Below are 15,355 nucleotides of genomic sequence, written 5' to 3'. Positions count from 1 at the left end.
CTCCAAATCATTCCCAGCCAAGGACACAACACAATAAAAAAGGAAGCTCAGGGTTGCAGAGCCAGAGCAGTGAGTGATCCTTGTGGCCTGGCTGCAGAGGAGAGGCAGGGCTTGCTATGCCTGCTCTCGACTGTCTCCATTCTGTCCTCAGGTTAGGGGATCTCTGTGTGTGGGGGGACCTTCATGTCACTGATCTATGGGAACTGACAGGAAGCTGCTGAGGAGAGCACCATGTACAGAGATTGCTGTATGACTTGTGCTCTGCAACAATTAGAGGGGCAGTGACAGAGCCCCTCGTGGGGCCCCCTACTGGCAGTGCCCAAGTGCCCATATGGTCAGTCGAGGAAGGGAAGAGGGGAGACCATGCATACCGGCAGCAAGTGCGCCATTGTTCATAGAACAGTATCATGGGATAGGACACAAAGGATGGCAGGCCACATGTGAGGCTATCCTGCAAGATTTCTTTATCGCTGGTCTTCCAAAACTAGTCAAGTCATTTGTGTCCAGGTGCATTACCTGCGAAAGAAACAATCCAAATATACCGAATAGACCCAAACATGAGCACCTTCAGTATCCCACCACTCCTTTCACATACCTTCAAATTGATTGAGCCTAGTCACGGTAAATATTAGAAATATGAATCAATACTTACCGGGTAGGATGACCCTCCGATCCCGGACGAGCCCCCAAACTGAAAGGGATATTTCTTTAATGAACACTGGCAAGTTTTAGGCCCCCGTTGGATCCAAGGGACTTATTCTCTGGGAGGATAAGAAATACACATGCACGCCAGGTCTTCCAGAGAACAAATCCGATTTTTTATTCACAATTTCCTCTTTATATACAGTGAGTTGTAACAGGAGAACATGGAATGGAATTTCACTGAGTAATTTGTTAAGGCTATGTAACAATTCATATCGCACAGATCTTGAATCAATTACAAGAAACCAATGGTATTTTCCCTTAAAGCAGAAGTGGTTAACTTTTAACTATAACATAGCAGAAGCAGGTGCTGTTAGTAAAAAGAAATAATTGATTACTTTTCATGCCTTGAGCAAAGTTAGATTTAAAGGATGAGTGGCTGCAGTTCTATAGCACGTAACTGACACACACAACTATACATTTGATTATCTAGACAAAATATAAACTAGAGAAGCAAAATGGAGTATATATAAAAAATAAACAGAATGTAGGGCAAGGAACATACATTTCCCTTCAATCCCCTCTTAAATCATTATTTACATACATGATTTTTATCCCCTCTTATATAACATAGTTCTTTTGCTTCTTTCTGTATTTAGCTAGATAACTGTGGTACTCCTTAGGTTTTGGGTTCAGTGAGGTAGTTTGTTCTTGGATCTCTTCCTCATACATAGCCATATCTACACCTTTGTTCATAAGCCTCTTTATACACGGAATCACACAACATACCACAAGAGCTATGAGTGTCAGAGTTATTACAATAATTACCCCTATTTGTGCTAATATCTGTTTCCACCCTTTGAGCCACCCAAAATACAGATCCCATGGATATGTGATCCCTGAATTCTTCTTCAACTCCTTCAACAGATCAGATAGCTTTTGAATAGCCATAGTGACCATGCCATTTGGCCCCGTGTTGTCTGGGATGTAGGTACAGCAAATATTGGTTCCTTTTACCATTGCACACACACCACACTTTTCTGCGAGCATCATATCCAGAGCCACTCGGATCTGGAAAGTCATGGTGGAATCAGCCTGTAACTGCTCAGCTATCCCCTTTAAAGCATCTCTAGTATAGTTTACAAATCTCTGCTGGTTGTAATAGATGTAATTTATCCAGTCCACATTCTTGTTGATGGTGATGGTTGGAATGATTGACTCAAAACCCGCTTTGACCTGGTCCCTGGCTTTAAATTCACCCGGGACCCCTCTTGGAACCCCTATGGCGTCTATATAAACATGTGGGTCAAAGCTGCCTATTGAAGCCTCCCTTTTATGTCTATGGGTGCCTTCTGTTACATCTCCAGGGATCTCAGAGGGAATTTCACTAAAGATATGCAGGGGCATAATAGCTTTGGCCAAAGCACACTCACCAGACCACTCCTTCTCCAATCTAGACCTGATCTTACCATCACCACAAATCCAGTAGATATCACCTAAAGATTGTGTATGATTCTGTAAAAGCCTGGATGAAATGTTACTGTATATGTGACAAAAGCCTTTTGTGAACTTTCCCAAACTTCTTTTATACGCTATTCCTCTGTAACAAGTGTAATTTCCGGGGTATATTTGCAAACCTTCCCCGGGTTTGGGGTTTTTAGTGACAATGGGATACTTTGCTTTCCATGCTTCACAAGAAGCATTCTTGCTGCGTGTGTTTGTAAAAAGGCCTAGAAAACATTCCTCAACATCCACTGGGAGGTTTAGTGGCACAGTTCCCACATGTGGTCGAGCTGCTCCACAAACATAGCAATTGGATTTATTATGTTGGAGAGCACTATACCTCATCCATTCTATCCAAAGATTGATATCTGAAAATCCTGTTTCTGCAGCCATTGTATCTTCAAAAGAGAGATCTGCCATAGCAATCATATCCTTGAATGTGCTAACATGTGGCTTCAGGGGGTTCTCTTGAATCTTATAATCATTGTTATCAAACATGTCCTGTATCTTGAAATGTCCCCGGGTGCCAGAATAACCTCCTCCCCAGTATAACCCAAACACATACATCCCTGAATCATCTGGGCTAGGATTTTCTATGTTTAACAGATATTTGCCGTTTGGCTTCGTGAGGGTCATTCTGCTTATGAGGGATTTCCCATTCTTATCCTTCTTTCTTATAGCGGTGTCAGGTTTATATCCCCAGTCAGTTCCTATATTCCATCCTACAGCTCCCCAATAATCACAGTTATTTCCCCAATATTCATCAGTCACACAGATATAACCTGTTCTTTCCTTTTTAATTGCCTTTTTTCTGCTTTTTTCCTCATACCATCTGCCTGTGAGATCCGCATAGGAAAAAGAAAAAGTGGCAACATGTGTGTTTGAGGAATTGAACCATAGTGTAGTAAGCATCCCTTCTTTGGTGACAGCAACCTGTGATTTCTGCCCCGATGCGCTTGCTTCCCTTTTTACTCTGTTGTGAACCGTGTGTGTATTTTCTAAGATATTCTGGTTCTCCTTGTAGCTACATACTGTATGACCTGAGCAGAGCCCAGGTCTTCTGGAGAATATATGCAGTTAGTTACTATCCATATTGGGGTAAGCACTAAAAATGTAATCAGTCCCAGCAGAAGCCATAGTTTGCCGGAGTCCTTGGCTAGTAGTATTGACATACTGAGATTCTTCAGAGACCTTATTACCAGCTTCACTCACTCTTCGAGGATTTGTATCACCTGCTTCACCTCCTTTAACAGGCACCACCTTGTCCTGGTCCTCTCCTGTGCCTGTGTCTTTGTCTTTGGCCACCTTGACTCTTTTCACCCGGCTGGCATGAATCCAGGCTTGTTGTCCTTTTACTAAGACTGTGGTTCTGGTGACTGCTATCACTCTGGTCTCTGGCCCAAAAGGATATCCGGCCTTCTTGTTCTGGGCTAGCTGCTTGACCACTACAATGTCTACAACCTGAAAAGGATGCGTAGGGACCTGTGGAGAAAAAGGAGAGGTGCGAGCAACATTTCTTTCAATCATATCCAAAGTTTCAATCAATTTACGGACATACTCTTCCCTAATCTGATCCAAATCTCCTGCCTCTAGCAATAGTGGTGTTCTAGCCCACGGGGTGGGGAACGGTCTCCCCATCAATACTTCAAACGGAGAATATCCCGTCACTTTATTTTGTGTCATCCTGATTTCTGCTAATACAATTGGAAGTAGCTTTGTCCAGCCGACAAAAGTACCCCCAGTTGCTTTCCTCAGTTTATCTTTTACAGTCCTGTTCATTCTTTCTACAGTCCCTGAACTCTGTGGGTGATAAGGAATGTGGAATTTCCACTCGATTTATAGGGCTCTCACTAGTCCCTGACAAACTTTTGAGGTAAAAGCAGGGCCATTGTCTGAATTGATCTGTAGAGGGCACCCCCATCTAGGAATAATTTCCTGTGTGAGGATACGGACAACTGTCTGAGCATCTTCCTTTATAGTCTTGAAAGCTTCTACCCACCTAGAAAACACATCTACTATCACCAGTAAATATTCCTGTTTCTTTCCTATCTTTGGCATGTGTGTGAAATAAATTTGAAGGTGTGTGAAAGGAGTGGTGGGATACTGAAGGTGCTCATGTTTGGGTCTATTCGGTATATTTGGATTGTTTCTTACGCAGGTAATGCACCTGGACACAAATGACTTGACTAGTTTTGGAAGACCAGCGATAAAGAAATCTTGCAGGATACCCTCACATGTGGCCTGCCATCCTTTGTGTCCTATCCCATGATACTGTTCTATGAACAATGGCGCACTTGCTGCCGGTATGCATGGTCTCCCCTCTTTGAGAAAGAGACCTTTCTCATCTTGAGTCAGTCCTTCACCTTTCCAATCATTTAGGTCCTGTTCTGATGCGTATGTTTGAAGACTCAACAGAGTATTGTCCAAAAGTGTGATTTCCGGGGTCAACAAAGGCATCTGTATCTCGGCTGCTTGTGTACTAGCCGCTTGTTTAGCTGCTAGGTCTGCAAGCGCATTTCCTTTTGCAATGTCAGTTTGTTCTCCTGTGTGTGCCTTACAGTGGATGATTGCTAGCTTGTTTGGCAATTGAATCGCTTGTAAAAGGTCCTTCACTAATGTAGAATGTGAAATGCTTTTCCCATCTGCAGCTACAAATCCTCTCCTGGACCAGATTACCCCAAAGTCATGTGCTACGCCAAACCCATATTTGGAGTCAGTGTAAATGTTTACATTCTTTCCTGCAAAGAGCTGACAAGCTCTTGTAAGTGCTATGAGTTCTGCAGCTTGGGCAGACTGATAGGGAATTGCTTTGGCCTCTATGATTTCACCAGGCAGTTTTACTACCACGTAACCTGCATGATAGGTGGTATCATTGGGTCCGGAGCAGTACCCATCTACAAAAACGTCTTGGGCATCTGATCATCAATGATGTTCAATCAATGATGTTACATGGGGTGGGGTTTCGGGATGATGTCCCCGGCTGGCCCCGCCCCTTACCTATTTAAGAACTGTCACCCTGTCTCTCCACTGAGGCTAACTAGCTGTATGCAGGAGACAGTCTGACAGTTCTTATATAGGTAAGGGGCGGGGCCATCCGGGGACAGCAAGCATGTGACATGGGGCGGGGTCACTCGGATGATATCCCCGGCTGGCCCCGCCCCTAACCTATTTAAGAACTGTCAGCTAGCCTTTTTTTCAGAAGGCTGGAAGCCTCCGACGGGACCGGAACTTTTTTTTTTCTTTTTTCGGGTCCCCGCCATGATTGACATTGGATCTACTTCGGGGGACATTGTTTTAATAAAGGACTTGTCAAAGACCCTGTACTGTGTTTTTTTTACACCACACTTTGTTTTTTTGTGAATGAATCGTGGGACCATCTACCGCAGACTCATTCACGTAGGGGGGCGGGATCTGGGGGCCCCCTTGTTAGAGCTTGGTATGGATGGGAGGGGGGACCCCACGCTGTTTTTTAAATTATTTATTTAATTCACGGAAAAAATGTAAAATTCAGCTGTCAGTGGGAAACCCCGATGACAACTGAAACATTCCTTCTGTCCCTGCAGGGAGCTCCGCTATTATATTTGACATTAAAAAGTATAGAGACTGCAACATTGTATCTATTTGTATCCATTTCGGATATAGATGTTTTTATTCGGATACAAATAGATACAATGTTGCAACCTTTATACTTTTTAATGTCAAATATAATAGCGCAGCTCTCTGCAGGGACAGAAGTAATTACTTCGCTATTATATTTGCCGGCCATAGACAGGGCGAAAATCGGACAATTTTTTTTACCATTGGTGGTAACGTCGGCCCATTGAACAACCGATTTTTCGTTTTTTTTTTTTTTTAAAACGGCCAGTTTTCGCCCCATCTATGGCCTGCATTTTTCTTTTTCTTCTTTTCTTCTTCTTTTTTTTTATTCTTCTTTTTCATTTTCTTCTTATTATTTTTCTTTTTTCTTGCAGGTCATGGCTCATGCACAGATTTTTTATCTGTAAAAACATCAGCCAATTTGCCGATCATTGCCGCTAAAATCGGCCGATCTGCAAAATCGGCCGATTTCTATCCAAATTTACCGATTAAAAAAAGTGGCAAAATCCCAAAAAATGGCCGACCAATTAACCCACTAACGGCCCAAAAATCAGCCAATTTTTTTTTCGTCCGATTTTAGACCCATCTAAAGAAGGCCATAGATGGGTCTCAAATCGGCCGATTATTCTGCCGAAAAAAAAATTGAACGATTTTCGGGCCGTTAGTGGGTTAATTGGTCGGCCGTTTTTCAGGATTTTGGCACTATCAGTAAATTTGGAAAAAAAAATTTCCAACTTTACTGATAAACAAAATATGCCAAAATCCCAAAAAATGGCAGACCAATTATCCCACTAATGGAAGAGCCCCCCCTGCCCCAAAGCACCCCCCCATGTTGAGGGCACGTGGCCTGGTATGGTTCAGGAGAGGGGGCGCTCGCTTGTCCCCCCCCTTTCCTGACCTGCTGGGCTGCATGCTCGGATAAGGGTCTGGTATGGATTTTGGGGGGATCCCCAAGCTGTTTTTTATTTAATTTCGGTGTGAAGTTACCCCTTAATATCCATACCAGACCCGAAGGGCTTGGTGTGGATGGGAGGGGGGACCCCATGCTGTTTTTTATTCATTATGGTGCTGGTTTTTAAATGTAATTCTCCCTTTTTTTTCCTTCACTATAGCTCAGAAATTCACCTGTCACTTCCCCCAGCTAAAAGAGAAAGTTGTCTTGGAATTTATATCCCTAAAGGAAACAATGTTTACTTTGAGTTTATTAAAAGATACAAAGTTTTCTGTAACTTCGGGGAAAGTGACTTCTAACCTTGTGAACTATAGTGAAGAAAAAAAAAGGCGGCATTTGCATTTGAAAATCGGAGCCGACATACACTTTGTATTGCGAAAAAAATTATTGACAATTGTGTAAACCGAGGCATTATTTTCAATGGATTTTCATTCACACCGATAATTACAATAACCGAGGAGTTGGTAAACCGAGGTACGCCTGTATAGTATTGCAGTCCTTTGTATTGGGATACATAGAACCAACATACATCTGAATTGGCAACATAGCACAACATTTGTGTCACATTGGAGATATCTGGCTAGTTACACTGACCTTGCCCAGGGACCTAGGATTGATTCACACCACAGAAATACAGGTGGGATTAGTGTTCAACAGCTCCATGGATTAGTGGTTAGTGCTACTGTCTTACAACGCTAGGGTTGTTGGTTTGAATCCCAACCACAGCAATGAATTTGCATGATCTCCTTGTGACTACCCTAACATACATGTGCTGGTGGCAGCATCTTTGCTTTCTGTTTAAATTTTTTTTGTTTTATTTTTTTTTTAATTTAAATTTTATTTATTTTCCATATATATTACACATTTCATCATTATTCTCATACAAATTTACATATCTTTAATAACATTTCTAACTATCTTTATTCCCATTTACCGCCCCCCCTCAATCTAATTTCCCCCCCACCTGAGAAAAAAAAAAAAAAAAAAAAAAAAACCCTCCCCCCATATAAACCCGCCCACTCTACATAATTCAATTATCCCTCTTCATACGCGAATATAGGGTATGTAAATCCTTCTATCTTTCTCACATTGTTACTCCATATATTTCTCCATGTATTCTTCCCATATTCTCCACCTCTTATAGAACAACCCCATCCTGTCTTCCTGCATATAACACAGTCTCTCCATCTTACAAATTTGATTAGTTCTTTCCACCCAATCCTCTATCTTAGGCGCCTCTGGTCTATGCCAAAACTTAGGTATCAGACCCTTCGCCGCGTTTAGATAGCACCATATACCCGAATCCTTGTACTTATTTACTGATAACTCTGTACTATGTAGTAGACATACTGCTGGGTCCAGTCCTATCTTTATCCCGGAGATATTCTCAATTACTTGGACAATTATCTCCCAGAAACCTTGAATCTTTGGGCACTCCCACCATATATGATATAATGTGCCCACCTTTCCACATCCCCTCCAGCACTCCGGTGAATTTTCCCCACATATCTTATACTCAATATTCGGTGTAATGTGCCATCTCGTTAAACGTTTATAATTTACCTCCACCTCTCTCATACTTATATTCTCGTGTATTAATCTATATATTTTCCTTTGTTTATCCTCATCTATCTCTATTCCCAAATCTCTTTCCCATTTACCTATAAACCTTGGTTTTGTGTAAGTGTCTAACTCAGTGAGGGTTTTATACATTTTTGCAGTGCCTCGCCTCCCGTCACCTCGTGTTTCTAACAACCTCTCAAACAGGTTCCAATCCTCTCTCGATCTCAACGGTTTTGGGAGGTTTCTGACAAAGTGTTTTAATTGGTGATATTTCCATTCATCTATTTTAATAAAAAGTTCCCTTTTATCCCCTTTCAAATCCCCAAGTGTTCTCAATTCCTGTCCTTCCATTATGTCTCTCAGTTGGATATCTTCTTTTCTAATCCATTTCCCTGTACTTTCCTCCTTACCTGGAGGAAAATAATCCGTATTCCTCAGTGATATTAATTGTGAGTTAAAATCCCATTTCATTAATTTATGCAATTTATCCCAAACTTTAAAAACATTTAATGTAAAAACACTCGTGGTATCTTTTAGCCCTCTATATTGTGCTGGTGCCCATATAATTCTCTTCAAGGTAACTCCACTTAATTCATTCTCAATCTGAACCCACCTTTTCCCCTCAAAATTATGTGTCCAATCATAAATTCTCGCTAAGACTACTGCTTTATAGTACCTCTTAATATCTGGCACTCCCAAGCCTCCTCTCTCTTTATTTCTATTTAACAAGTCGTGTGATATTCTAGGTTTTTTATTTTTCCAAATATATTTTGTTAACATCTTTTTTATTACTTTAAAAAAGACCTCCGGAATTTTGATTGGAATCATCTGAAATTTATAGAGGATTTTTGGTACGATTATCATTTTTATCAGGTTTATACGACCTATCCATGATGGGTTACCTCCCTCGAATCTCCTTAGTTCCTTCTTAATCTCATTTAAGAGTGGGATATAATTTAATTTATACAGGTTTGTACATGAAGCAGAAAGTTTCACCCCCAAATACTTTATCTCTCTGTTTTTCCATATAAAGGGGAATTCTTTTTGTATTTTTTCTTTTTCACTGTTTGACAGGTTTACATTTAAGATCTCAGTTTTAGTTGGATTGATTTTCAAGTTTGATAGCTCTCCATAATCCTTTAAGCTCTTCATTAGATTTGGGAGTGTTATCCTAGGATTTCCCACATAAAACAATAGGTCATCCGCATAGGCAGCTACTTTATGTTCGACTTCCCCAATCTGCACTCCTTTTATATCTAAATTCTTCCTAATAGTTGCCAATAATGGTTCCAATGCCAATATATACAGCAATGGAGATAATGGACATCCCTGTCTAGTTCCATTTGACATTCTAATCGGTTCCGACCTCTCACCATTAACCATTACTATTGCTGAGGGCTCTCTATACAGCTTTCCTATCCACTCTCTCATTCTTACTCCTATTCCTAGAGTTTCTAGGGTATCCATCATAATACTCCAATCTACTCTGTCGAATGCCTTTTCAGCATCGATCGAAAGTACTATTACCGGGGTTTTCCCCTTCCTAGCTTTTTGGATAAGCAACAGCGTTCTTAGGCCATTATCTCTGCCCTCCCTCCCTGGGACAAAACCCACCTGGTCCCCCTGGATCCATTCTGGCATAAGATCTTTTAATCTGTTTGCTAGGACCTTTGCATATAGTTTGGTGTCTATGTTCAAGAGTGATATCGGTCTATAGCTAGAGCACTGAGAGGGATCCTTCTCCTCCTTTTGTATCAACACCACCTGGGCCTGTAAAGATTCCCTTCTCACCTCCATCTCTCCTCCCAGGGCATTCATATATTTCTTCAGTTTGGGTATTAACAGGTCACTGTATTTTTTATAGTATCTCACTGTGTAGCCATCTGGGCCCGGGCTTTTCCCCGTCGAAGTATTCTTTAATGCTCTTATTATTTCTTCCTGTGTGATTTCCAAATCAAGGGAATTCAGTTGATCATTACTTAACTTCGGTAATCCTGCCTTTTTTAAATATTCCCTTCTTTTCTCTCTTCTCTCATTTCCGTTTATATTTACTGGGTCTTGGGAGGCAATATTATATAGCTTGCTGTAATATTCTTTAAACACCTCAATGATCTCTTTAGTAGAGTAAACTATTTCCCCCTTGGAGTTTTTTATTTTCTCTATATAATTCCTATTTTTTTTTTCCTCAAGGCTCTCATTAAATATTTTCCTGGTTTATCTCCCCATTTATATCTCTCACTTGCAACTTTATTAAAGACTCTTCTCTTCTCCTCCTCCATCAGTAGCTCTAGTTCTTCTTTCTTTTTTATCACCTTCTGTCTTATCTTTTCTGATCTTTTATTTTTATGTATCTGCTCTATCTCAGCTATTTCTTTTAACAACCCAGTAAGTTTTTCTCTTCTTTCCCTTTTCTTTTTTGCCCCGGACGCAATCAGGATACCTCTTATATAAGCCTTATGGGACTCCCACACTGTAGCCACCGACACCTCCCCTGTCTCATTCTCTTGAAAGTATCTTTCAATCTCTTCTCTAAGTTTTCGATCCACCTCCTGATCCAGGAGGAGAGCCTCGTTCAACTTCCAACCTATCCCACTTGTCAATCGTCTTCTCCACCTCATTTTCAGTGAAACAGGGGCATGATCTGAAAAAGACATCGCCTCTATCTCTACTTTATCCACCAAATCTATAAGCTGATGATCTACTAATATATAATCCAATCTGGAGTACATCTCGTGTGCTTTGGAGAAGAAGGTATAATCTCTCTCTTTTCCATGAATCACTCTCCAAATATCCACCAGTTGACACTCATGGATCACCCTCTTCAGGATTCTCAGAGCTTCACCTCCCTCTCTTTGCACAGAAGATGTCGTATCCATTTGTGGGTCCATACAAAAATTCAAATCCCCTGCCACTATCAAACGTCCCTTCTTAAAGGCCATCAGTTTTCTCAGGACACCCTTCAGAAAAACTTCTGGTCTTTTATTTTTGGCAGTAGATATTTACAATTGTACATTCTTGCTCTTGTAATCTACCCTTTAAGAACAGAAATCTCCCCTCAGGATCTACCTCTCTCTCGTCTATCTCCAGCCTTACATTTTTTGCAATCCCTATTGCTACTCCCTTAGCTCTCTTGATTGGGGAATCCGCATAAAACCATGTTGGATAATTTCTAGAGTACAACTTTATATTTGACTTAATCTCTAGGTGTGTCTCCTGCAGAAATACCACCGAAGCCTCCCTATGCTGTAGCTCCTTAAATAATTTAAATCTCTTCCCAGGACAGTTCAATCCCTTTACATTATAAGTTATAAATCGTAGATCTTCCATCTATCATATCTTATCCTTTCTCTCTTTTCCTGTCTCTTTCTCTTTCATTATGCAGAGTGTTACCCCTAAAAACCCTGTCCTCCCTAACCCTCCCCCCCTGAGATCTCCTCCCCCCCAACCTCCCACCTCCCCATCCCCCCCAGGCCTCCTATGCCTTCGGATCATTTTCCACCTCTGATCCCTCTATAGGGGTTCGACTCTGACCATGACCGTTCACCTTCCCCCCCTCCTCCCCGGTGTCCCCTTATCTATTGTTTCTCTATTTCCTCTTTTAACCAGCTGCCACTTTCTTGACCCACAGCTGTCCACCTCTCCATCCCCCACTTCCCAACCAGGTATCTCTTGTCTCTGCAGTCCAAATTTATCACAAAAGTCTTCCATATCTTCCGGAGATCTTAATATAGCTGTAGTTCCATCCCTCCACCCAATTAAACTTATGTCCCGGCCCCATCTGTATTTCACATTACGTTTTTTCATCACTTCTAGTAGGGGTTTCAGTGATCTCTTCCTTCTCAGAGTCTCTGCTGTTAAATCTGCGAAAATTTGAATACTTTTTCCTTCGTATGTAATATTTGTTCTTCCTTTGATCTTTTTCCATATCTCTTCTCTATCTCCGTAGTTATGGAGTTTAACAATTATATCCCTTGGTTTTTCTACCCCTTTTTCTTGTTGATACTTCCCAATCCTATATACTTCATCCAATTTAAGCATCTCCTCATCCGATTTATCCATTATGGAGATCAAAATTTTGGCAGTTAGCTCTTTTAAATCTTCCCCCTGTGTCAGTTCCGGGACTCCTCTTACTCTGAGATTATTTCTCCTTTCTCTATTGTGTTGTTCTTCCATCATATAAAGTAATCTCTTTTGTTCTTTTCTATCTTCCGTTATCCACTTCTCTAATTTTGGGATGGCCTGGGCATGGGCCTGAACCTTCTCCTCTATTTCCTCCACCCTAGTTAACAATTGTCCCAAGTCTTCGCGGATCATCCCCATCTCTTGCTTTATTGATTTTTCCAAGCCTTTAAACATTTCCACCATTTCTTTTTTATTAGGTATTTGCAAGTCTCTTTCAAGATCTCTCGATTCCATGCCTTCCATTTGACTATTATATACTGGGCCCAGGGAAAGTCTCGGGCTATTATCCAAGCTTATTTCCAAATCACTTTTTTCACTTATTCCCTGAGTTCTTTCTGGGGTAACATTTCCTTGTAACACATACTTCTTAATCGTGCCAGTTTGGGTGTTCTTAGGTCCACTCCCTTTGGTATTTTTACCTTTCATGTTGTTTTTGAAACTTTTTACTCTTATTTCAAGGAACTCCTGTTCTCTTACTCCTCCCAATCTTCAGACCCGCCCTAGGAATCTCCTTTTTTTCTTTTATTTTTCAGATTGAATATTTAATGCAATGTCTTATTATAGGCACATAGGAATCTAGTACGAGAACTCAATGTGTATAAAAGTCTAATATACAAGTCCAATGTATAAAGAGTGTTAAAGAGGACCTGCAGGAAACCCACGGTCATCACTCACCCTCCACGTTGGAACTTCACTCCAGAAGCGTTCCTCCTCTGTAATTGTGTCCTCTAGTATCCTCTTGAAGGGATTCCTAGGGGTCTCGTATAACTCATATGGCCTATCTTCTCATCACATGTCTCCTTAGATTAAAGGTGGTATACAGCACAGTATACAACACAGGTTGATGATATAACAGAGATAGGAGTAATATGGAAGTTGGAGGGTTTAGGCTTATTGAGAAGGTGGTAATATGAAACTGTTAGACTGTAGAGCTGGTATGGTATGGTATGGTATGTAGATAGTTTAGAGGTGGGGGTAGATAGAGTAGACAAGACGATGGATAGAGGAGACAGGACGACGGTAAGCAGCTGAGAATATTATAGTATATTGCGGGGGCAATATGTTATTTACCCTCCACCTCTTCACCCTCTTGCTCAGATGCCGGACAGTCTCTCTCTCTATCACACTCGGAGCTCCCAGAGCTCCTCCGCGGCTTCCCACGTGTCGGGGCCGCTCCAATGCCTCGACCGTCTCACTGGCGTCTCCCTGGCAACCCTACTCCTCCTCCGAAACCGCCACGAGACACCAGAGGAAACCAAGAGGCGTCCTTCTCCCGGCTCTCTCCTGGATCCAGGCTCCGACCGTCTCCCCGGCAACTCCACTCCTCTTCTGCAGGCACCGGCGGTGTCCCCCCTCCAGCTCTCTCTCCGGCACTCTCCTGGATCCCAGCAGCCCAACCGTCCCCGGAACTCCGCGACCTCTCTCCAACGGGTGAGTTACCGCTCACCCTCAATGCAGCTGGTCTCTCTATCGGGGCCTCATGGGGAGAATAGACGAGGGGAGGCTAACGGAGAGTGTTTGCTACACACTCTTCCGAGCCGCCATAGTCAGGCTCCACCCCCGATGCTTTCTGTTTAAATGATCCCTAGAATGTGAATTAGAATGAGGCCTTGTCTGTTCAAACACCTTTAAAGTAGCACCTTATGTGAATGTCAAACGATGGGATGAGATAAGGGCCTGGACTAATGATTGATTGGATAAGGCTGATTTGCAATCCACCCCCTTTGGGGAAAGTTTGTCAAACCATGAGAAGAGAGAAAGAAATGGATTAAGAAAAAAAAATTAAATAATGGCATGGAGTTCCCCCCCCCCCCAAATCCATAACAGACCCTTATCTGAGCATGCAGATACCGCATCCCTTCAAAGATTTATTTCCTTTGTTGAATTGCCTGCTTGGTTCACACTAGATGTGATTTAAAATTGTGCTTTTGTTGGCAATTTCACCGTGTTTTCTGTAGATTTACCAATGAGTTATTGCGTTTTCAATTGTGTTTTGCATTGCGATTTCTACTGTAGTCTATATGTGAAATCGTTACAAAATGCTGAAAAAGTTAGACAAGAACTACTTTTGAAATTGTGCTGCAGCAAATCGCTTACGTTAACACACTCACATCCACATTCATTAGATTGGATATCAGGTACAATTTCAATTCTCAAATCGCACCTGAAATCGTGCACCATGGATGCGATTTGCATGGCATGCGACTTGCAAATCGTTTGCCAAGTCGCACCCTATTGTCTGCTATTAGAGCAGTCACATGGGTGCATTCCCGACACTGATTTCTAAAGTAGTACATGTACTACTTTTGTGACGATTTGCATAGATATCTGTGTCAGATGTCTTGCAAATCGTAAGAAAATCAGCATCTTCACTGTACGTCGCACAATTTCTAAATCGGCTTTGATGTGACCGCGGTGTAAGGCCTTTTTATGTTTGATTTCCTGAGTGTTTTTCTAATTTATGGGAAATGCCGCATACTAGCAAAAGTGAATTGACATTTTCAGTATTGCATGCGAGATGTGCTCATGTGACTGCCTTATCTCATGCGATAATCTGGAGTGAATTGTGCCCATAGGGCCAAGAAATATTGCCAATAGGGTTCCCTTTCACATCCCTGTTCAATGTTCTGTTGTATGCTGTACAGGTACATGTCACTGTGGCTTTCTTTCTGACTCTGATTTGTGGGGCCTGTATACCAAGGGTTAACGCAGGTGGGAAGAGGATTCATCAGGTGCAAACACTTTCTCTGACCAAATGAATGACAGTGGTGGGTGTGGCCTACCTTATATAAGGAGATGCAGTTGTGGCTGATTTTTGCCTTTCACAGGCACATTATTTCTGCAAGTCCTTGTCTGTGGTGGTTTGGGGGGAGGAAGAGATATTGTGGTGAATTGCCCCCAGGCCACACTCACGCT

At 41.8% G+C, this 15,355-nt stretch overlaps 1 protein-coding gene across 1 annotated transcript; it reads right to left on the bottom strand.

Moving 5' to 3' along the window:
• Positions 1-796: 796 nt before the first annotated feature.
• On the bottom strand, positions 797-3,924 carry LOC149435877 (uncharacterized). Its single transcript, XM_089662336.1, has 3 exons — positions 3,320-3,924; positions 2,337-3,205; positions 797-2,003 (listed from the first exon to the last, which is right to left on the bottom strand). The coding sequence occupies exons 1-3, from the start codon at positions 3,922-3,924 to the stop codon at positions 1,264-1,266; spliced, it is 2,214 nt and encodes a 737-aa protein (XP_089518462.1). The 3' UTR covers positions 797-1,263.
• Positions 3,925-15,355: the final 11,431 nt, after the last annotated feature.

Source organism: Staurois parvus, unplaced genomic scaffold (assembly GCF_062004578.1).
Source record: "Staurois parvus isolate SC_StPar_1 unplaced genomic scaffold, SC_StPar_1.0 ptg001457l, whole genome shotgun sequence".
Taxonomy (NCBI): Eukaryota; Metazoa; Chordata; class Amphibia; order Anura; family Ranidae; genus Staurois; species Staurois parvus.
The sequence above is the reverse complement of the archived record's forward strand: the minus strand, read 5'-3'. Positions and strand labels throughout refer to the sequence as shown.

What these genes read in the sequence shown, in the direction of transcription:
- LOC149435877 (XM_089662336.1), bottom strand. Translation starts at nt 3,924, where the DNA reads ATGAACAGGACTGTAAAAGATAAACTGAGGAAAGCAACTGGGGGTACT. An exon ending in AAGGTCTCTGAAGAATCTCA is followed by an intron (nt 3,206 to 3,319) that starts GTATGTCAATAC and finishes TATATTCTCCAG; the next exon opens with AAGACCTGGGCTCTGCTCAG. An exon ending in ACGCAGCAAGAATGCTTCTT is followed by an intron (nt 2,004 to 2,336) that starts GTGAAGCATGGA and finishes AGATCCCTGGAG; the next exon opens with ATGTAACAGAAGGCACCCAT.